This window comes from Xiphophorus couchianus, chromosome 1 (genome assembly GCF_001444195.1).
Source record: "Xiphophorus couchianus chromosome 1, X_couchianus-1.0, whole genome shotgun sequence".
NCBI lineage: Eukaryota > Metazoa > Chordata > Actinopteri > Cyprinodontiformes > Poeciliidae > Xiphophorus > Xiphophorus couchianus.
Window position 1 is genome coordinate 17,442,065 of NC_040228.1, and position 22,594 is coordinate 17,464,658.

At 41.0% G+C, this 22,594-nt stretch overlaps 1 protein-coding gene across 2 annotated transcripts in view; it reads left to right on the forward strand.

Moving 5' to 3' along the window:
• Nucleotides 1–1,591: 1,591 nt before the first annotated feature.
• The window catches only part of kcnd3 (potassium voltage-gated channel, Shal-related subfamily, member 3), a 118,680-nt gene continuing 97,677 nt past the window's right edge, over nucleotides 1,592–22,594 (forward strand). The window contains exons 1-3 of one of the 2 annotated variants that reach the window (XM_028021630.1): nucleotides 1,592–1,690; nucleotides 1,790–1,888; nucleotides 2,674–3,853. In XM_028021630.1, the coding sequence (XP_027877431.1) occupies nucleotides 2,751–3,853 (1,103 nt within the window). In that variant the 5' untranslated portion in view covers nucleotides 1,592–1,690; nucleotides 1,790–1,888; nucleotides 2,674–2,750. The remainder of the gene's footprint in view (nucleotides 1,691–1,789; nucleotides 1,889–2,673; nucleotides 3,854–22,594) is intronic. The other variant, XM_028021638.1, reaches the window with a different exon arrangement.

The following is a 22,594-nucleotide window of genomic DNA, read 5'->3' on the forward strand; positions in this document are numbered from 1 at the left end:
AGTGTCTGAGTTTATGTGGGCAAGGGAATGCGTGTTATTGAGTGTCTAAGTAACAATGACTTGCAATTTGTCATTTTCAAACATTGGTCTAAAAACCAGTGATTTTATGGTGAAAATATAGTTTGGACAGTAGTACTGATTTTTCATATGGACCACATGCATTTCTGTGACCAAAATGATTTCGCTGCAGTCTGTATGTAAGTTGTTCGCTATTGATATTCTGGTAGGATCCCTGTTGACTCAATTAGGACTGCATATTGCTTTGCAAAGCTCCAATTAATTTGGGAATGCAGACATTAATATCAACTGCATCTGAATATTAATTAAGGTAATTGGCTAAAGGCCTGTACTTGTATAGCACTTTATCTAGTCCAGAGGAACCCAAAGCTCTTTAAGCTACATTCAGTCATTGCCCCATTCGCACATTGATGGTGCCTACTACACTGTGCAAATCACTGGGACAATCTGACAGAAGTGAGGCTACCATCCACTGGTGCCACTGGGCCCTCTGACCACTGCCAGAAGGCAAGGTCATAGAAATTATTTCTATGCAGGACTTGTGTCCTTACACAGGTGTCTTGCTTAAGGACAAAATGACTTAGACAGATAGAGCAGGGGTTTGAACCAGCAACGTATATGTATGTACATAATTCACCTTTGTTTACAGTGGTTTGCACATTCATTCATTTATTTCTTTATAAAGTGGTTTAAAAAACAGAGGTAACCAAAGTGCTGTGTACGTCAATAAGAAAGGCTGACATCATCACATTAATTTATAATTTTGTATGCAACCGTTTGACTTTTATTTTCATTACGGACACAAATTGAATGCTTTTTATTGGAATTTTATGTCACGTACCAACGCCAGGTAATGCATATACTGTATGTGATATGTATACATCACTCTTAGTTAATAACTTGTAGAAAACATTAATTTACACTAAAAACCGTAAGACCTTTTAGAACATGTGTTTACTAGCTTTCCACAATAGAAAATGTTCCTATATTTTGCTGGAATTCTACAAACAGCCATTCATAAGCAATGTCAAAGCTTTCCAATTGGAGTTAGATTTGCATATTGACTGAGCCATTCTAAAACAAACATATGATTTCATCCAAGCCATTCTTTAGTTATATTCTTAACGTTGCTTTCCTCCTGGAAAGTTAACCTCCTAAAATGTCTCAAGTCTTTTACAGTCTCTAACTGAGTTTTATCCACCATTGCTCTGTATTTGGCCCCACCCATCTTCTCATCACCTGTTATCAGTTTCAGTGCCACTGCTAAATTAAAAATATTCCACAGTATGCCGACTAGGCCATATAGGAGCCTTAACAAAACAAGCAAGCAAACGAAAGGAGAAGAATAACTGAACCAAGACAGGAAATGAACTGATATCTGAAAACAATAAAGACTAAAACAGAAAAGCTAAAATGTCCAAAGGATTATGACCAAAAAAAAAAAACAACAACTTAGTAATATATTTCCTGAAACAACTGTAGTTAGGTTCACAAACCTACCCTGCGCAGAAAGGGAGAGAGAGGTGGGAGGAGAGAGAGGAAGGGCGCTCCTCCTCCTCCTCCGTCTCTTCCTACCACTCATCCCGAAAAGCCAAGGTAACGCGGTCCTCACGGCGGACTCCGCTCATCGTTTTTCCTCCCGCATCATGGAAACTGATAGAAAACGACTGTGGTACGTTGCTCAACGCTACTTTTCCGCTTTCCTTCCCTTCTAAGTAGAAATGTCCTTCTTTTAGCTTAATAACTTCTCTACCATCTTTTTTTTTTCCAGACACGTATTCAGTCATTTTTAAAAAAAAAACCCTAGCTGGTTGAAACTTAACAGTTCGGAGAGGCGGTCGTGTTTCTTTGGATGGAGAATTTTGAATCGGTGAGTTTTGAGCCTGACTGACCGAAAGCGGTCAACATTCATCCGCAAACAAGAAGATATTACTCTCCATCTTCTCTGTGTCTCTTTGGCTCATTGCACCGGCAGATTCAGAAGCGCAGTTTATAATTGTTAACATTCCGGGTGTGAAATTAATGTGGTTTCATTTAATGTTCATTAAATAGTTTGTTTGATCTTAACATTTAAGCTGCATCTTCTGCTCTCTCTACTTCTTTGAGCTGGAAATCAACAGGTTTTTGATCTACCCCGAAAAAGACCTTCAACAAAGTCAAAGTTTTAGAGATACGAAAAAAAAAAGCCAATTTAGTAATTTAATTTGCTTTTCATTTTGCATTCATTTATCAGTGAGATGCAGTTAATTATAACCTGAGGAGGTTCTCTCTTATTGCAGCTCTACAGGAAGGAGAAGAGAAAGATAACCTTGAAGTGAAGGGAGATGATTCTTATTGAAGGTGCAATCTGTCTCTGCACTGAAACCCACTGTGCTAATCAAAACTGTGTCTAAGAATGTAGCTTTCATCTAGTTAATGATGAACTTCATTTCTGTCACTCCTTAAATAACTAATTTCATATTAAAATAAATGATTAAAATGTTGTATGTGTTGTTTGTTTTCCTAACTAGCTTGTGATTTTGTTTATATTGTAATATCTCTGTTACTTTAATATCAAAATATCAAAATTCCCCCTCCCCCCCATGAAAGTTGAAACATTATTGTTTAAGTAAGTGATTCCAACCCTCATTGATTTCTTCCATGTTTTTATCACAGATGGTGAAGAAGCTGAAGTCAAGCTGGTTGTGAAGGTGTTTGACCTGTTTCCCCCTGCGCCCCGAGCCGAAACCATCATGGCAGCGGGAGTAGCGGCATGGCTTCCGTTTGCTCGGGCAGCGGCGATCGGCTGGATGCCTGTGGCCAATTTGCCCATGCCGGTCGCCCCCACTGAAAAGAACAAGAGGCAGGACGAGCTCATAATCCTCAATGTCAGTGGACGGCGCTTCCAGACCTGGAGGAACACCCTGGACCGCTATCCGGACACGCTGCTCGGCAGCTCGGAGAAGGAGTTCTTCTTCAACGAGGACACCAAAGAATACTTCTTTGACCGTGACCCTGATGTGTTTCGCAGTGTGCTTAACTTCTACCGCACTGGCAAGCTCCACTATCCACGATATGAGTGCATCTCCTCTTATGATGAGGAGCTAGCTTTCTTTGGCATTGTCCCAGAGATCATTGGGGACTGCTGCTATGAAGAGTACAAGGACAGGAAGAGAGAGAATGCAGAACGCCTCATGGATGACCAGGAGGACAACAAAGATGCCAAGCTGCCCAACATGACATTCAGGGAAACCATGTGGCGTGCATTTGAGAACCCTCACACTTCCACGATGGCTCTGGTCTTCTACTATGTCACTGGTTTCTTCATTGCTGTTTCTGTCCTCACCAACGTGGTAGAGACAGTGCCCTGCGGCTCAGTGCCCAACATGAAGGAAGTACCATGTGGCGAGCGCTACACTGTGGCCTTTTTCTGCATGGACACTGCCTGCGTGATGATCTTCACGGTGGAGTACCTGATGCGCCTGTTCGCTGCGCCCAACCGCTACCGCTTCATGAGATCTGTCATGAGCATCATTGATGTGGTGGCCATCCTACCCTATTACATCGGGCTGGTGATGACTGACAATGAGGACGTGAGCGGGGCTTTTGTGACGCTGCGGGTTTTCCGGGTGTTCCGTATCTTTAAGTTCTCCCGTCACTCGCAGGGCCTGCGCATCCTGGGCTACACGCTGAAGAGCTGTGCCTCGGAGCTGGGGTTCCTGCTCTTCTCCCTCACCATGGCCATAATTATCTTTGCCACTGTCATGTTCTACGCAGAGAAGGGTTCAACCTCCAGCAAATTCACCAGCATCCCAGCCTCCTTTTGGTACACCATCGTTACTATGACAACGCTCGGGTAAGAGCACACATGTCTTTTATCTGGTTGTGATTTGCTGTGTGTGTGTGCATGTATGCATGTTTATGAGACTTGGCAAATGAATCTGGAAATGGATCCATTTCTATTATAAGCTGTGTGGGTAAATGTTTGATTACGGCTTAACTTGAAACGTCTGATTCTATGGGCTTAAAACCTGCAAGCGCTTCAGAAAGCAGGTCCACTCTCTCCAAAGTATCTCTTCTAGACATTTCATATAATAACTGCAGAGAAATAACACTTTTTTCTCCATACATCTTTTCTTTTTCTTTTTTTTTTTTTTGTTTCTTGACTACTCTTCTGGGAAGAGCAGCCATCAAGATATTCTCTTTCAGTAATGACTGTGCCACTGCTCAGACTTCAAAACATCACTGAGAAAAGAAACATGGAGAAATGTGGAGAAAAAGAGGAAGTTGAAAGCGCCTTACTAAAACAAAACATTAGAGGCGATGGAGAAACAGATTATGGTATTACTGCTGTCTCTAACTCCCCCTGTGGTTAGCAGCAATACACTTCCAGGATCAACTGAAACAGTGACTCTGCATGTGGAGAGCACTCCTACTTACTTTAACTACGTCCCGCAAATAGACTTACTCTTTGTTGGGTGGAGATAAAGTGCCTTGAGGTTAAGGCTATAAATGTGAAGCACATAACTGCGCTCTATTCAAAATGAATCAAATATTTGCTTTGAGATTACTGGCAGTTAGGATTATTGGTACTAACAGATTTAAAAAAGCAGAAATGCTGCCATTTACTAAGTAAATGACTGATCAATATGCAGCATTCAGGTTGTTATTGTATCCTGTTTAAAAACCGTTGATTGTCATTGATTGAGTGCTATAGGGAGAAGATTCTGAGCATTTATGATACATTGATTAGTTTTCATCATAAAATTCTGCAAGCTATTTTTATAAGGGCATCGACTCAAACAGCATTCATCTAACAATGCACACAAACAAAGTTATGGGGTGTAAAACTATTGGGCCTAATGCTTTAAATGACTTTGTGTGTGTTTGTTTTTGAGTCAGACTGAGAAGCTGATAAATTGCAGCATCCTGCTAAATGTCAGAGTCATTGAGGCCATAAACGGCTCTGAGCTCATTGCCGTGACACACTTGGAACCCTATGACCATGCCCTGCCATTCACAACCTGCACAAATCTGTTGTTGTGGAAATGTTTGTTTCTGGATTGCCTGTGCACTCCACCTGCAAACAAACATCCGTTAAACCGTAGACATTTTCTGCTCTGTTGGATGTTAATTTTCTGGACACGCAGCAGCTCCTAGCCCATACACAGCACTGGCCTCTCCACCTGAGCTACTGAATCAGTCTCCTGTTGCTTTTAGAGGAGGATCAGCGTCTGTGTTTGTGTGTGTTAAGAGAGGGGTAGCTGTTGAGCTTGGTCTCATCAATAAAGCCAGGGCCAGAAGAGGGTGTCAGAGTGACTAATGAGGTGGTCTACTGCATCTGCTGACTAATGCAAACCTTCCTGACATTTTGCTTTCTGCTTACAGTTGACGTCATAAATGCATGGAACCAACACAAACATGTTTAGAGAAAATAAGTCTTTGTTTATTTACGTATGCGTAAACACAAATGTTTTCTTCTTGCATATAGGTTATGTTAGATTTTCAAAGATCTTGTAAATACTTTTTTTTTTACACCCCTTCTACTTTTTTCGGAATCTGCAAAAAGGTTTCAGTAAAGACTTTTATACTCCTCTAACTACGATGAAAGCCAGTTCCCTCAAACAGTGTTGTACTGGATTTTCTATTTTGGTTCCTAGGCCTCAAACTTGTGTCTAACTACTTTTATTAAAGGTCAGTTCAATTCAGCTGAATTGTTCAGTACCAATTCACAACTAATTTCATATCAATGTGCTTTATAAGACAAATGGGTTCAGTTGATACATAATTACGTAGACTCCCATTTAATTCAAGTTATTCCAAAGCAACTCAATGATAAAAACGATACAGTTTGATTTGATTAAAATTGTAATGCCATGCAGACAGATGGAGTTAATTAAATAATTACAACTGGTAAACAGTTATGCTTAATGAAGTGGATCAGATTGTATCTGTATCTTGTTGACTTTGCAACACTTCTTAAAATTCATCGATGTGCTGACAGTGGAGAAAACCCACTTCTTCTCCACTAGAAAGAAACTCCACACTGAACTGTGATCAGTGTGACTGGTCATTTGTCAGGTCTGGGACAAAGCTATTCCTGAAATTAATGCAGGAATAGCTCTATCAGTGGCTCTTTTCAGATACAAGCACAACTAAACAGAGATGCATTGAGCCAGAAGCACTTTCTGTAGGAAAAAAAAAACTGAGTACTCTGCAAGGCACCAATAACTCCTCTTATTAGCCTCTGTAAAAAACATACTTTAATTTCATCAACTAAAATGTCTTTAATAGATAAAACCTATTAAAACCCTCACAAATAGATTGGGGGTTAAAATTGATCCGTCCATAAATGCCTGATCTACCTTGGGAGGAAGTGACAAATTGAAGCCACAAATTGATAACGAAAGAGAGCTTTAGGAGTGATACAGAAGTGGGGAACAAGGGTGACTTTCTAGGCTGTTATTTCTAGACGTGTGTACAGAACAAAAACACTGCAGGATCTTCTGGTCTCTATCTCATCTGAGCAAGACATTAATCAGGAACTGGAGATAACTTCTTAAGAATGGACAATAACAAGTTTTATTTAAAGTGCATCATTTAAAGGGCATTTGGACAGTCAGTATTAGGACTGTAACAGGTTTTATTCAAATAGGGTGGAAATACCTGATATTTCTTATAAATGTTGCTCAAGTGAATTTTACAAGTTATTAGCCTCACCCCCTTTAGTTCTGCAACTATGCATAGGTTCTTGACCTGCACACTGTTTGTTATCTCTTCATATCAGCTTCTATGATGTGAAGAACAAAGAAATTCATAATGGCAATATATGTATTTAAGTACTGATTGTAGAATTATGATCAGAAAAGCTAGTGAACAATACCAAAATGAACAAATGACTATACACAAAATCACTTGCTTTAACCTCTGTTTTTTTGTGAAAACACCATGCAATTGAGAAAATTAAACTTTGTCTTTTTGCTCTATTTGTATAATGTCATATTTACTGGAGTTTTTAATTATTTTGTATCTATCGAACCTTACTGAAACACATTCTCAGTACTGGGCTGGCCCGCTTTTTCTATTGAAATTCTAATAATTCATCCTGGCATAGATTCAACAAGGTGTAATTTTGGTCCAGATTGGCATAATGGAAAGACATATTTGCTGCAGATTTCTTGGTTGCACAACTATGATGTGAATATCTATCATCTGCCAAAGGTGCTCTGCTAGAGTTATTAAAGCTTTATGGCCTCACATTGCTAAATTATTATCCAAGTTGAGACAGGAATCCAAGTTGTTCATAATACGGTTATAGAATATTTCAGAAAATGGTTTTATAAAACCATTCAGCTGTTTTAATCAGAGACAATATGTATTTTCACTCCAGCAATGACTCAGAGTCATTTGAATGTCTCATGCTTGGAATTACCTCACTCTCTTTCAAAATGGCATTATGCTCATCAGAATGCTAATCGAGTCATGGAAGAGTTAGATACTCCCATAGTATCTTTGTCTTATCTGATTCCTTTACCAGCTGCACCTCTTGAGAAACTCATTTCCCACATGAAGGAAAACGAATTTGCATTATCTAGTTAAAAGACAGAATCCCATGGCTGTTTCTCTAAATCTCTTTAGCTGCATTTATTCTAAAGATCCAATTTTTTTTGCTGCTTTCAAGTTTGTATTTTATCAAATTATGGAGGTTATGAGAAAGTCTATGCCCTACTGATATTGTGAATCTCTGGAGCGTCTGACAAGATTGTCTAACTGTTTAGCCCATTACTTGGTTTTCCCTAATAAGTAACTCAAAAAGTTGAACTAAGTTTACTAACCTCCAGCAACATATTCTGTCACTGAAATGCTTATAGTAATCAAGGGTCATTGATGACCAAATAAAGTTACCTAATTGACTAGCTGATTGACTTTGGGGAAACTAATTATTTTTTATGTCTTAACCTTTTTTATGTTGGCCAGTCCCTGCATCCCCCACCATCACCACCTTTTGTTTTTGTTTATTTTGTTGTTTTTTTAACAGTGAAACCAGCAAGATTGTAAAATAAAACCACTGCCTTAATCAATGAAAAAGTTAATAATAGGCAACCCTAGAGCTCATACAAACTTTCAGCAAACTTTCATTCAAAAGACTATTTGTTCTTAACAATAGTGTTAAATAGTGGAGGATAAAAGTTCTGCCTCTATAAGAGGTATTTGTGTCTAAACCTGGTTTAAAATTTGTTGGGTTTTGTCAGGTAAATTAATCAATCTAACTCATTGAAAAAAAGTTTAATTTTCTACTACTAAATAAGAATAATGTCCAGAAAACTTAAAATAGCCTAGACAATAAGCAATCAGCATTTTGATGAGTGACTAAAATCTATTATATTAATTGTGCCTGAGACTGTTTACATTTCTAGCGGGAAAAGTAATAGCTGTGATAAAAATTCTCCATCTTACTTAATTATTGTGATATCAAACATTTTACATTTTCCAAGTCAGAGATTAGTTTACCTGATACTCAAAGTGACAAGTAAGGATTTACACAGCAGGAAAGGTGTGAATGTGTGCCTTCTTACCCGCTCTGTGTGTATTTAATACTCATAACACAAGATAACAAATTTGTACCTTAAGATATCAAGTGGAAACTGCAGAGACATTGTTCCGCCTTTCAGATTTGTGAGACACCAGCCTGACCTTTCACTCATCTGGTTTCACAGTCTGCTCTTGGCAAGGGCCTCGATCATTTATGGGAAGCTGATCAAGTTTTGTCCCTTTGTTTTGGCTTTAATGTAATCTTATAATCTGTGCTAAAGAGCATGTCTCTGCCAACAAAACCTGCAATGAGCACTGCTGTTTTACACTGTTGTTTACCGGAGCTCCTCTGTGATGATGATGCGCAGAAGACCTGTCTAAATCAAACTTCTGAAGATGATGTTTGTTTCATTATTGGCTCGGGGAGCTTTTATAATTGTTAGTTTTAAGATTGCTATAATCCAGGAAAATACAGCTGAAGTGTGCATGTGGTAATCCACTGCATACCAAGAGAAATAACTTTTTCCCTTTTTTTTATTCCTTTTGGGTCAGTTAGGATTATAGATTATGGATTTTATTTGCAACTTTAAATCGGATCACACATTTTTGGAAAGCATCTTGATTCAGTCGCTCTTCCTCTCCCACACAACAGGTTCACGTCTGCTCCATCTGTCTGAACGTATACATTACATCAAAACATGATTGTGTATAGAAAGAAAGACTACAGATAAACTAAAGCTATCATTTCCACAAAAGGACTTCTTTCTATAAATTCAGCTGACAAGATAGGACAAAGAATAACAGTGCTTCTTTATTGATGCTGTGAATTTGAAAAACGTGTTAAGATTAATTCCAGTAACATTTAGTAGCTCTACTTTTGCATTTATACACATAGCTATATAAACATTGAATTTTGATCCATCTCTTCGTACAGAACTGGAATAATCGAGGCTGTTTTGTAAGCTGCTTTGCTCACATGCATCTTTTCAGCTTTAAATCCAGTTTATTTATTTTTTTTACTAAAACTGAGACCAAGGATTTGATATGAACACTCCAAATAATTGATTTTGTTGTCTTTTTAAATAGAATTAGGTGGTCTTATTTCTTGGATCACTGTGCTTATTTATCTTATTTTTCCTTCCAAAATGTATTGATGGTTATCATGGCCAAATACTTCAATTTAAGTTCCATCAGAAAATAGTACATACATGCAAAAATTAAGATCTTTGTTTCTCAGTTTCATTTGTAATCTGTAATATTTGGATATCTGTAATGGCTTCTTCCTCACTGTATGGCCCCTCAGCCCAATGGGACCTGCCAGCACCATCCTGCATCTTCTCAAGGTGGTTTACTTTTTTCTGTAAATGTTCATTTTACCTTTGGAAGTTCAGAGATATTTTCCAGGGTTGAAGCATACATGTTCATGTCCAAATACGTGTCTCTTCCCGATTTCCTGGATATTGTTTTATTTTATTTCTCCATGATACCGCACAAGGAAGAAGTGTCTTTGAGGTGTGCCTTCAGATAAATCTGTGTGACTCAATTTACCTTGTTGTGAATTAACCTCATCAGCTTACTATTCTTTGATTTATTTGCTTCTGTAGATTTCTAAAATACCTGTGTGTAAAACGTAGAGTACGACTGTGACTATGAAAGGACAAACATAAGACTATGCCAAATGTTTTTTCTTACTGATTTTTGTGGACCAATTAGGCTGCTTCAGTCAGTGAAATCTAGATAAGAGCTGGAGTGTTTGGTTGTGTTGTAGTCATTACTGTAGCTATGCCTGTATGTGATTTAATATGCTTATCAGAAGCCAGCTCCTTTTTGATCACTAAACCTTGAGGATCAATGTGCAGCTCAGTGTCTCCTTGACAACCACACAAAGCCTCTTGCACGCGGTATTGTTGACTCTGTTGCACGGGTTTTATGTGCATATCATATCTGGGTTTAGTACGTCTGCTTGTGATGCAATAAACACGACTGTATTTCGTTGTTGAAAAGCTCATTTATATTCATCCAGTCATTAGTTTCCGCCCTCTTTGATGAGTCTTTGCCATTAAATTTATAGCACATTTATGTTCGAGGCAGCAGCTCGTGGAAAACAATGACGAATTGAAACGAGCGAGTATAGATTCGTGCAGCAGTGAGAAATGTGAGACAGCTGTTGTTAGGGCTATTAATTAGAATGGGTGATGAGATTATGACTTAATGTGATGTCGTCGACACATTATCCTGGATTTATGAAAGCAGTTATCTGTTTGTAGCCTTTTCCTTTCAAGGTCAGAATTAGTGGTAATCTGACTCTACGTCCACAGAGTTGTTTGGAGTTTGATAAATGGGGAGGAGATCATTAGCGCAAAATATGCACACGCCACAGGGTTTTGGTGTAGGAATGATTTATAATCCTATTTCTTTGGTACTTCCAAACAACATGTAAGAAATGAGAACATACATTTTATTTGTTATGCAGTTCAGCGTTAAAAACCTCTTCCTAGTATATTCAAAGCACTTCAGCATACATATGCTGAATCAAATCAACTCCTCTGCCCCCACAAGTATCTTTTAATTCCTTAATTAAATCAAGATTAATTTAAGAAAAATTTAATTATTCATTAAGAGGAAAAAAGTGATCATTATGGGGTTTTCAAGGGATTTATTCCAGGGGAAGATAAATGGAAATACTTCAGGCGACATTTGTATTCACAGCAATGTTGACTTTGCACCATTATATAGAACAAGTTACTATTCTTCACTCCAGAATCACTTCAAGCTGTGATTTTTAGTCAAATACAGACGGAAGTCAAAGCATGTTGATCAACACTAATTTCAGTTTAAATAGCTGTAAGGCAGGCTTCTTTACCTTACATAGTGCTTTTTTCACATCAAACTAAAGAGCAGGTTTGTGTGGCGGAGCTCCTGCAGTAAAAACCAGTACTTATCACAGTAGGAGAATCTAGGCAGTAGGAAGGAAATGACCGTTAGTACGCATCCCACTTCCAATATGAACTTGCAGTTGCTGCTCGGTGCATGAGGTTGTGTTCCACTGCTATAATGTTGAAAGTCCATTCTTAAGGACCACTCGGTGCTTTACACCGAGTGCCTCTATCACCTCTATCAGCCATTCACACTCTAACATATTCATACACCAATACGGCAATTGGCAAAAAACTTGGAGCTAAGTGCCTTGCCCAGGGGCAGATCATCATGGAGGCTCAAATTAAACCCACAACTTTCCAAATGGCAAAACAACTACCCACTGAGTGACAGTCGCCCCACAGTGCTCACAGTAATACTGTATTTGTCTCCATGTTTAGGTGTAAATCCACTATATCAGTCAATAATGCTGATATAATGCATGGGCTTACGAGATCTCAAGTCAATTTGCCTGATGGCCTTAAGGATCTCAGGGAAAGAGAAATAAACTAAGAAATAAAGAACAAAAATTGTGCCTGAATTTGTATGATAACCTTCATTTAACTGTTGCCTGGGAACATTTTTGGGAACTGGCTGTTCTTGCAATCTGAAAGATATTTCAGATTGACCTGACAGCTAAATAGTGTCTGTCTTCTCTTTTCAGTGAGTTAGTTTGAAAAATGTAACTTTATGCATTCAGATCTCTCCACACTTACAAACAACTCTTAATAAAGGTTAAAAAAAGATAGTTTAATCTCACTTTTAAAAATCCAAGCTTTTAACTGTACTTTTAATAATTATGAAAAAAAGCACAAGATGGAAGACATTTTCATGTATTTATTTATTTTATGACAAAGTCCCTAGTGCAATATTTATTTGCTCATCACAACTTCCATAAATTAAATTGAAATGAAGCAGTTTTAATTTGCACTTTGCCTTATTGATCTGCTTTGTATCCTGAGAGAAAAAAATAAAATTGGTTTATAATAAAAAGAAATACTGGTTTGTTTTTTTTTAGCTTTATGGAGTAAATATAAAACATTGCATGCATCCATGTTGAGCACCATCTCCTGTTATTAATTTATTGAGAGAATAAATGCTGGGACAAATATTCATGGTTTTCTTCAGGAGCTTTATTACACCTGGCTCTTCCATAGGTGCTGCAGTTGATCTCCCATCAGTCAGTATACGGACAGCATTCCTGTAAGTGAGCGACAGGAATCTGAAAAGAAATCCTAAGTACTTGTGTAGAAATGTGCAAAACTGGGTTTCAGACAGAATTGTCCCAGTCTGAAGCAGCAGATGGGGCGAGTAAAGCGGTGACAGTAAGACATTGGTTTGAGGCTACATCTAAATTAATTGGCTCAATAAAACTGGAAAATATTTTGCTTAGAAAATGTAAACAAATTGAATTTAGTTGTAGAATTTGAAGACGTTTTGCTCTGTAATCACAGAAATAATGATGAATCAACTTTTCTATTATTGGATATTGAAATTAGTTTAAAATTCTGAATGCATTTTAATTATAGTCTCTGTGAGCAAGCACTGTGAGCTTATTCATCCATCCATCCATCTTCTTCCGCTTATCCGAGGTCGGGTCGCGGGGGTAGCAGCTTCAGAAGGGAGGCCCAGACTTCCCTCTCCCCAGCCACTTCTTCCAGCTCCTCCGGGGGAATCCCGAGGCGTTCCCAGGCCAGCCGAGAGACATAGTCCTTCCAGCGTGTCCTGGGTCTTCCCCGGGGCCTCCTCCCGGTGGGACGTGCCCGGAACACCTCACCAGGGAGGCGTCCAGGAGGCATCCTGACCAGATGCCCAAGCCACCTCAACTGGCTCCTCTCGATGTGAAGGAGCAGCGGCTCTACTCTGAGTCCCTCCCGGATGACTGAGCTTCTCACCCTATCTCTAAGGGAGAGCCCAGCCACCCTACGGAGAAAACCCATTTCGGCCGCTTGTATCCGCGATCTCGTTCTTTCGGTCATGACCCAAAGCTCATGACCATAGATGAGGGTGGGAACGTAGATCGACCGGTAAATCGAGAGCTTCGCTTTTTGGCTCAGCTCTCTCTTCACCACGACGGACCGGTACAGCGCCCGCTTGACAGCAGACGCTGCGCCAATCCGCCTGTCGATCTCCCGCTCCCTTCTTCCCCCATTCGTGAACAAGATCCCGAGATACTTAAACTCCTCCACTTGGGGCAGGACACCCCCCCTGACCCGGAGAAGGCACTCTACCCTTTTCCGGCTCAAGACCATGGCCTCGGATTTGGAGGCACTGATCCCCATCCCGGCCGCTTCACACTCGGCTGCGAACCGATCCAGCGAGAGCTGCAGATCACGATCTGATGAAGCCAAAAGGACCACATCGTCTGCGAAAAGCAGAGATGAGATCCTGAGGCCACCAAATCGGATCCCCTCAACACCTTGGCTGCGCCTAGAAATTCCGTCCATGAAAGTGATGAACAGAATCGGTGACAAAGCTCAGCCCTGGCGGAGTCCAACTCTCACCGGAAACGAGCCCGACTTACTGCCGGCAATGCGGACCAGACTCTGACACCGGTCATACAGGGACCTGACAGCCCGTATCAAAGGGCCCGGTACCCCATACTCCCGGAGAACCCCCCACAGGGCTCCCCGAGGGACACGGTCGAATGCCTTCTCCAAGTCCACAAAACACATGTAGACTGGTTGGGCGAACTCCCATGCACCCTCCAGGACCCTGCTGAGGGTGTAGAGCTGGTCCAGTGTTCCACGACCAGGACGAAAACCACACTGCTCTTCCTGAATCCGAGGTTCGACTATCCGACGGACCCTCCTCTCCAGGACACCTGAATAGACCTTGCCAGGGAGGCTTAAGAGTGTGACCCCTCTATAATTGGAGCACACCCTCCGGTCCCCCTTTTTGAACAGGGGGACCACCACCCCTGTCTGCCAATCCAGGGGAACTGCCCCCGATGTCCATGCGATATTGCAGAGTCGCGTCAACCAACACAACCCTACAACATCCAGAGCCTTAAGGAACTCCGGGCGGATCTCATCCACCCCCGGGGCCTTGCCACCGAGGAGCTTTTTAACCACCTCGGCGACCTCGCCCCCAGAGATTGGAGAGCCCAACCCAGAGTCCCCAGGCTCCGCTTCCTCAGTGGAAGGCATGTTGGTGGGATTGAGGAGGTCTTCGAAGTACTCTGCCCACCGGCCCACAACGTCCCAAGTAGAGGTCAGCAGCACACCATCCCCACTATAAACAGTGTTGGTGCTGCACCGCTTCCCCCCCCTGAGACGCCGGATGGTGGACCAGAATCGCCTCGAAGCCGTGCGGAAGTCTTTCTCCATGGCCTCTCCAAACTCCTCCCACACCCGAGTTTTTGCCTCAGCAACCGCCCGAGCCGCATGCCGCTTCGCCCGCCGGTACCCATCAGCTGCTTCCGGAGTCCCACAGGCCAAAAAGGCTCGATAGGACTCCTTCTTCAGCCTGACGGCATCCCTCACCGAAGGTGTCCACCAACGGGTTCGAGGGTTGCCGCCGTGACAGGCACCGACAACCTTGCGGCCACAGCTCCGATCGGCCGCCTCGACAATTGAGGCACGGAACACGGTCCACTCAGACTCCATGTCCCCCACCTCCCCCGGGACGTGTTCGAAGTTTTGCCGGAGATGGGAGTTAAAGCTCCGTCTCACAGGGGATTCCGCCAGACGTTCCCAGCAGACCCTCACAACACGTTTGGGCCTGCCAGGTCTGACCGGCTTTCGCCCCCGCCACCGGAGCCAACTCACCACCAGGTAGTGGTCAGTGGACAGCTCCGCACCTCTCTTCACCCGAGTGTCCAAGACATACGGCCGCAGATCCGATGAAACGATGACAAAGTCGATCATCGAACTGCGGCCTAGGGTGTCCTGGTGCCAAGTGCACATATGGACACCCTTATGCTTGAACATGGTGTTCGTTATGGACAATCCATGGCGAGCACAGAAGTCCAGCAACAGAACACCGCTCGAGTTCAGGTCGGGTGGGCCGTTCCTCCCAACCACGCCCCTCCAGGTCTCACTGTCGTTGCCCACGTGAGCGTTGAAGTCCCCCAGCAGAACAAGGGAGTCCCCAGGAGGAGCACTCTCCAGTACCCCCTCTAAGGACTCCAAAAAGGGTGGGTAATCTGAACTGTCGTTCGGCCCGTAAGCACAAACGACAGTCAGAACCCGTCCCCCCACCCGTAGGCGGAGGGATGCTACCCTCTCGTTCACCGGGGTAAACCCCAACGTACAGGCGCCGAGATGGGGAGCAACAAGTATGCCCACTCCTGCCCGACGTCTCTCTCCCTGGGCAACTCCAGAGTGGAAGTATGTCCAGCCCCTCTCAAGGAGACTGGTTCCAGAACCAGAGCCATGCGTCGAGGTGAGACCGACTATTTCTAGCCGGAACCTCTCGACCTCACGCACTAGCTCCGGCTCCTTCCCCACCAGAGAGGTGACATTCCACGTCCCAAGAGCCAGTTTCTGCAACCGAGGATCGGACCGCCAGGGTCCCCTCCCTTGGCCGCCACCCATCACACAGTGCACCCGACCCCTTTGGCCCCTCCCACGGGTGGTGGGCCCATGGGAGGGGGGGCCCATGTTTCCTCTTCGGGCTGAGCCCGGCCGGGCTCCATGGGTAAAAGCCCGGCCACCAGACGCTCGCCATCGTGCCCCCCCTCCAGGCCTGGCTCCAGAGTGGGGCCCCGGTGACCCGCGTCCGGGCGAGGGAACACCAAGTCCAAGGTTTTCCTTCATCATTGGGGTCTTCGAGCTTATTCTTGTCCCTAATAAATTATTTCTTTAGTGAACTTTTTTTACAATGGCAGCAGTAAAAAAATATATTTTCAAATATTTAAAATGAAAGTTAGAATTAACACATAAAAACAGTAATCTTTTCTAAATAAACACATAAAAACTGACCTTAAAAAAAACATTGCACTAGATTGTGGAGTGCATATCCGTTTGTGTGTTTGTCTGTGACCTGTGTCTATAAGGTCACAGAAGTCAATACCAAAATCTAATGTTCCCAAAAATCTAAAAAATGATTACTTTCAGCTCTGTTGGATGTTTGCTCAGATGTCACTGCCTGGTCATTGGCATGTATTTTACCTATTTTTCATCCATAGTTCTGGATATTTGCCCAATTGTTTTGACTGCCAAGCATTTCAAGCTTGTGTAAAATGCATTTACCTGGCCACCTGTCAACCAAAAGGAGTGGAATGATGTTTGGGTTTGTGGCAGATGAGACTGTGAAAGGTAATCTACCATGAGGGTCTCTCTTCTTACATGTACAATTGTTTTTTATATCTTTTAACACTACTGTGCCATGCATGCAAACATTACAATTAATTTTTCTCTGCTTAATCCTGGTTAACTGGGCTAGAGTTAATGGAGTGATTGGATTAATGCATAAAAAGAAGAAAGAATGCACTATGTCTTTGAAACTAACCCACCCTCATTATCCCAAACCTGCCTTTTAGTTTCTGGCAGTTGATTTCCTTCATCTATGATCCCTCCAAGCCGACTACACTTGTGTCGTGTCCATCTCAATTACCAGCAGGCTGTCAGCGAGGAGTCCCATAATGAGCTGGTGATTATCAGTTTCCAGTGTGCAGTGGTATTCTTCAGCTGATGACTCCTCCCCACAGCAAATCCCATGAAAAGATTTATAATTATTTTCTGTGATATTTATACTTTAGTTTGTGATCGAGATCAGAGCTGAAATAATAGACTGTAGACCAATTTCTGATATCTGGTTTGTACTGCTCGTACTGATTTCAGCAAGTTGTGATTTCTCTTTAAGAGCTGTGCCAAAAAAATAAGATCCATTAGTAGCATTGAAAATGATTTTTTTCCTAGTCATTCTGCTACAAAGGCTCATTATTTATGAGTACAAGGAGCAAGGTCAACACCAATTTATGGAAGTGAAAGAGCAGTCACTGTAAACGTTGTACCATTACTTTAAAATAAAGACAAAATGATGATGGAGTTGGTGTTTTATATTGTTTTTTTGCTCTGAAATAAACTCGTAACTTGGTTAGCATTACTGTAACAACAGTGTGTGTTCCCCAGAGAACATAGCACGTTCATGGTCATTAAGTTGGTTTAATACAGAATATCTTCTAAATAAAATACAAATTGTTTATGCAGCCAAGAATATAAACTGGAATGGCTTTTCTTCCTTTAATCACTTGAAGAAATATTCACATTCAGCTGACAGTTGAGGCTGATATATGCTAGCCCTAGACATATATTCATGCTCTGCATGTCAATAATGTATTGCAGCAATTAAATTGATCCTCGCTGTCCTAGATCGCTGATTTTAATGACATGGGTGAGATGCTAAAGCAAAGTGAGCTATTCCCCAGAAGCATATTTTCCCAATGTTGTGAAAAAGTAGAATAAATGCTAACTGCTGCTTTAGTTAGCAAAACACTGAATAAGGGTTGATACACAAGGACAGTTACATCATCACTTAGTAGAGCATTGTTGTTGTCATTTTACTGGAGTGGCCCTTGATTTAGCTTGCTTTGAGCAAACACCCAAATGTAAACAGTCATGGATTAGGCCTTATTGTGTCCACTGGGCAGACATGCTCATTACTGTCTGGATAATAGAGGCTGAAGGGAATGTGAATGATACTTATCTATATATGTAGGCCAAGTTAGAGAAAGAAATTACCTCTTATTTCCCTGTAGAGTATGTGACAAACCATTTCTGAATGAGACAGAGTAATTTTCTGAGGTTTGCAGACGGGCTTTTGAACAGGTTGACATCATTGTTCCATTTTTATACGCTCTCACTCATGCACTTGCAGTATACGCATTTGTTCTCATTTGCACGCTCACCGTCGCCCTGTTTGTTTTTTATTTCGTGTACTGTAATTTATAAACTGTACTCTGGGCTGATTATCCAGGGTGACAAAAGCAATTGTTCTGCTACACTAAATCTGTGCGGATTAGTTCTTGTCCTGCTAGTCCCCCCCAACCCCCTTTAGTGAACGTGTGCCTTTGTGAAAGTGTGCGTTTGCGTCGGGGGTGGGTGTCTTCATGGAGGATAATCTGACAGGATTTTATGTCGTGACATTTGATTTAGGTCAGTTTAATAAAAAAAAGTGTTCTTTTCATTTAATGGTCAAAGTTTTTGCTTGACCTCCAGTGTGCTTTATTATACTTATATGAGAGCATGATGCAGGATATGTCCTTTGCAAAGCTGGGAATCAACTTTTCTCTTTTATCCAGATGTCTTTGGGGGATTACCCATGCAGAGGGATTAAACCTGCTATGTGCCATCTGAAAACACCAAGCACTGGGAAGAGCATAAAAGTCAAGTAATGGACTAAAACCATTAGCAGATTTCAGTAAGCCCTTCAAAGGTTGACTGGTGGTTATATTAATTCAATTTTCAAACCCCCAACTCGTACTCATGACCCAACTTCTACCTCCATGCTCAGGGAGTAGCAAGGCCATGGTCCACTGCAGCTCAATAAAAGGATTTTCACTGGCTTCACTTCACATGAGACAGTCAGCATAATGTTTTAATCTTATTAGAATTGAATTAACGCTGCATAAATAACTTCAAACCGTAAAGCTCAGAAGTTCACCTAGCTGTCTCATTCATGCAAAATAATTTCTGAGATGTGTCCCTAGCTTTCTGTGGGGAATGAAAGAGTATTATACTTAATGCAGAAATCAATTAGGTTCTTTGGTGGTGGGGGGAGGTCGTCTGCAACTCTAATGTGGAATTCAAAAATAATTTCCTAAAATCCTGTCTGTGGCATAAAAATGAATAAAAATGGAGTTTGATTTTTTTTACATGTCCAGAACATAATGTGGCAAACTGATTTATATGGTGGTCAAATATATGGTGGTTTAAACAGTGTCAGATACATAGTGAGATATATGGAAGCGTTATTTTTTTTTTTGGCATCAAGTCTTCTTACACCATTGAAACAAAAGACAAATATGCTGTACTGTAACTGGACAATGAAGAAATCACACAGTCGTACTTTTGAGATGTTGATGTATTGCAAGGGTCAATAGTGATGATACTATCTATAAAACTTTCTGCATTTTACAGCTATTTAAACTCCATTTACTTTGTATTGTAGTGGCATCATATGTCAACAACATTCTGCCGGGGCCATTTTTATTAACAAAGTCATGGATTAAATTGACTAATAGTTGCAGCCCCAATTGAAATGTACAGTGTGTGATTACAGAGAGAAATGCTACTTTCTATCTGTAACATGTAGAGAAAACTGCATGTTACAGTGTTTCTCTCTGTAACATGCAGCATAGCTTTATTTGTCAGTGTGCAGACATCCTTCTTCTTTCTAAAATATCTTCCTAGTTTGTCTCTATTCTTTCTATTTCCAACATAATGTTCTGTTAAAATAAGTATAAAAAAAAATCCCAAAAGACTTCAGAGTATTGTTTTGTAATGCAGTGCTCTACAGTCCATGAAATGTCTGCCTAAATCCTGCTCATTTCTCGTTCTTCCTCCCCCTCTCTTCATTGCTCTCCTACAGACACTACTTTGAACCTGCAGTGCTGCAGTGCACAGGCATCTTTTAAAAACCAGTCTAAATTACAATTAATTTATCACAGTTTGTGCTCTATACGTACTCGAATTGGGCATGTACACATACACACTGTGTGGAAATCTCATCTCCCCAGCATGTCGGTAACGTGAGGGAGGAAAAAAAAACATAATTCTTTGCTATTTATATTACAAAGGAGGTGGGAGAGGTGATGACGCATAACTATAAATAAAGCTATTGTTTTGATTTTTGCCTGATCAAAAACAGAATACAATATGTTGCAATAAGTGTAGCACAGTCTAACTGTATTTCAGAGTTGTCACTTTTCAGAAAGAATGTCTTCTTAATGATTGCAAAAATTCAGCAAGGCCACTGGTTAAAAAATATGTATCTGTTGCATTGGCAGAATTATTGAGTTTATGTTTATCAAAAGAAGTTAATATGCATTTAAAGAAGAATAGAGATATACAATTAGTGTGGTGTTCCAGACAAAGAAATAATGGAACCTCCAGGATTAAGATTGTTAGACACTTTTGGTCTGATTATGCTCCTATGGTTGGAGGCTGTTTGGTTGTATAATCTGAAGGTAAACGAAATATAACAATTCGCCATTGGTGGCGCTCTTGCTGTGCACAAGAGAGGTGAGTGGAACCTGTGCAGAAGAAGAGAGATGTTCTCGGGTTCGAAAATAAACGTTGCCATGTGCTACTTCCAGTTATCTGCTTGAACAGTATTTTATTTGACCTAGTGTATCATACACAACAGTTAGTGCCATAGGTTTAACCCTTAAATAGTTTGTACTTGATTATTTTTTATTCTGGATGTAAATACAGAACAAATTTTAACACCCGAATATGAAAAAAATTATTGTTCAATGGGGCTGGATAAAGCATATGAAGTGACTAACCATTAGGATCTATCATTTGGCATGTAAAATATTGCAGAAATTATTTTGGTAAATTCTAACTGAAGATGTTTGCAAATTCTTAAAGTGGATAAGGTAGGGATCACAACGTTTGTTGTTTGAAATCTTTTTCAGCATGATCCATAACAGAAATTGAAACTGCAAAAGGATCAAATACAGCAATTCCACTTTACTATGTTTAGCCTTCCTGTTTTCTTTTTTATTTGCTATAAACATTGCACTCTATTCTACACCTTAAATTAACTGCAAGTTGCAGAGAATACATCATCTAAACTGCTTCTGTACATCCCTATGCTTCCTCAGACAAAAGTTTTAGGATAAGATCAAATTCAGATAAAACTCTAGGAAATCTAGTCACAAGCCTTTTTCTTTTTGGATCTTTTGTAAAAGTGATGTAAAGTATGTAAACCAAATTCACCCAGCTAAGATTCACGCTATTAAGAGCCAACTGACTGTTTCTACTACCAGCCCTTAAATGCGCGGTTCACTTAGACATTGTTGTGATGCTAGACAACCTAGTAGGTGGATTTAGGTCAGGCCTATGTGCTCTGGAGCATAGTAAATATTTCATGGGCAGGTGGGCCAGGTCGGCAGCAGGTGGTTAAAAGGGGGCATAACATCTTTCCATTTGTTCCTTCCAACTAGGCATGGCACGGTCAGATAAAGCTCTGGACACATTAACCTCTGAGTTTTCATTAACTTCACTCAATTCATTCACAATTTAGCAAAGTAAATGTCAAACTGCCAAGAGGAAAAAAAAACAATCAAAGGATTGGGTATAAAACACAAACTACGCACACCACACTGCTGGAGAATAACGTACGACTTAGGGTTGTACTGCATCTGTATCATAGGAGACCTGTGACTTTTAGATAAAAGCAGATGTCGCTTGATCTTCTATAACTAACATAAAATCAATTCCAGGTTAAGTGTTACGTTTTAACTGTAGTTCTGCTGGTAAAGAGGTTCCTTTTTCATCTGAGGTTTGTAATCAGTGGATAGTCTTATATGTGTGGCCTAATTGTATTTTCATTTAGAGTGTTGAGAAACAAATAGGTCTTCCAATGTGCTCAGAGAGGACAGTTCCTTGGCTCTCTTTCTCAAGCTGAAAGTGATACACTGTAGCAAAGGGCCAAGAGATGGTCAGAGAGTAAATTGAAGTTTTTAAGGAGGACAGCAGAAAGATAGAGAAGTATCTCTGTGTGTTCCTCATTCCCCTGTAGAGCAGCTCTTAGTCGTAAACTTGGCCTGTGCCCCGTCCTCCAGCAGTGAGGTCACTGATGATGTGTGCTCTGTACAAAAAGCTTGCTGAGAAATGGTAACAGATTTGAGCCAGACCCCACGGACAAGCAAACTAATGCCAAAAACCTGGCCAAATGTTTTTAGACATTCACAGATGGCTAATATTGAGAGTTTGCTGTTCCAAATGTGTGCGTTTTTGTGTGTATATATACTCTTGTCTGTGTTTGTCTGCACTGTTTACTCAGATTTGCATGTGTGCATGTGGCTATAAAGTGAGAAAAGCAGACCAAAATGCAGTAGAAAAAACCCTGCATATTCCAAAGAAGTGAAAGTTGTTTTGCTTTGTAAATAAGAACCTCGACATGTATTAGTTTTCAGAATCCACAGTGAGAGAAGATGCAATGGCCTTGCTGGACAAGTTGAAGGGATGGTATT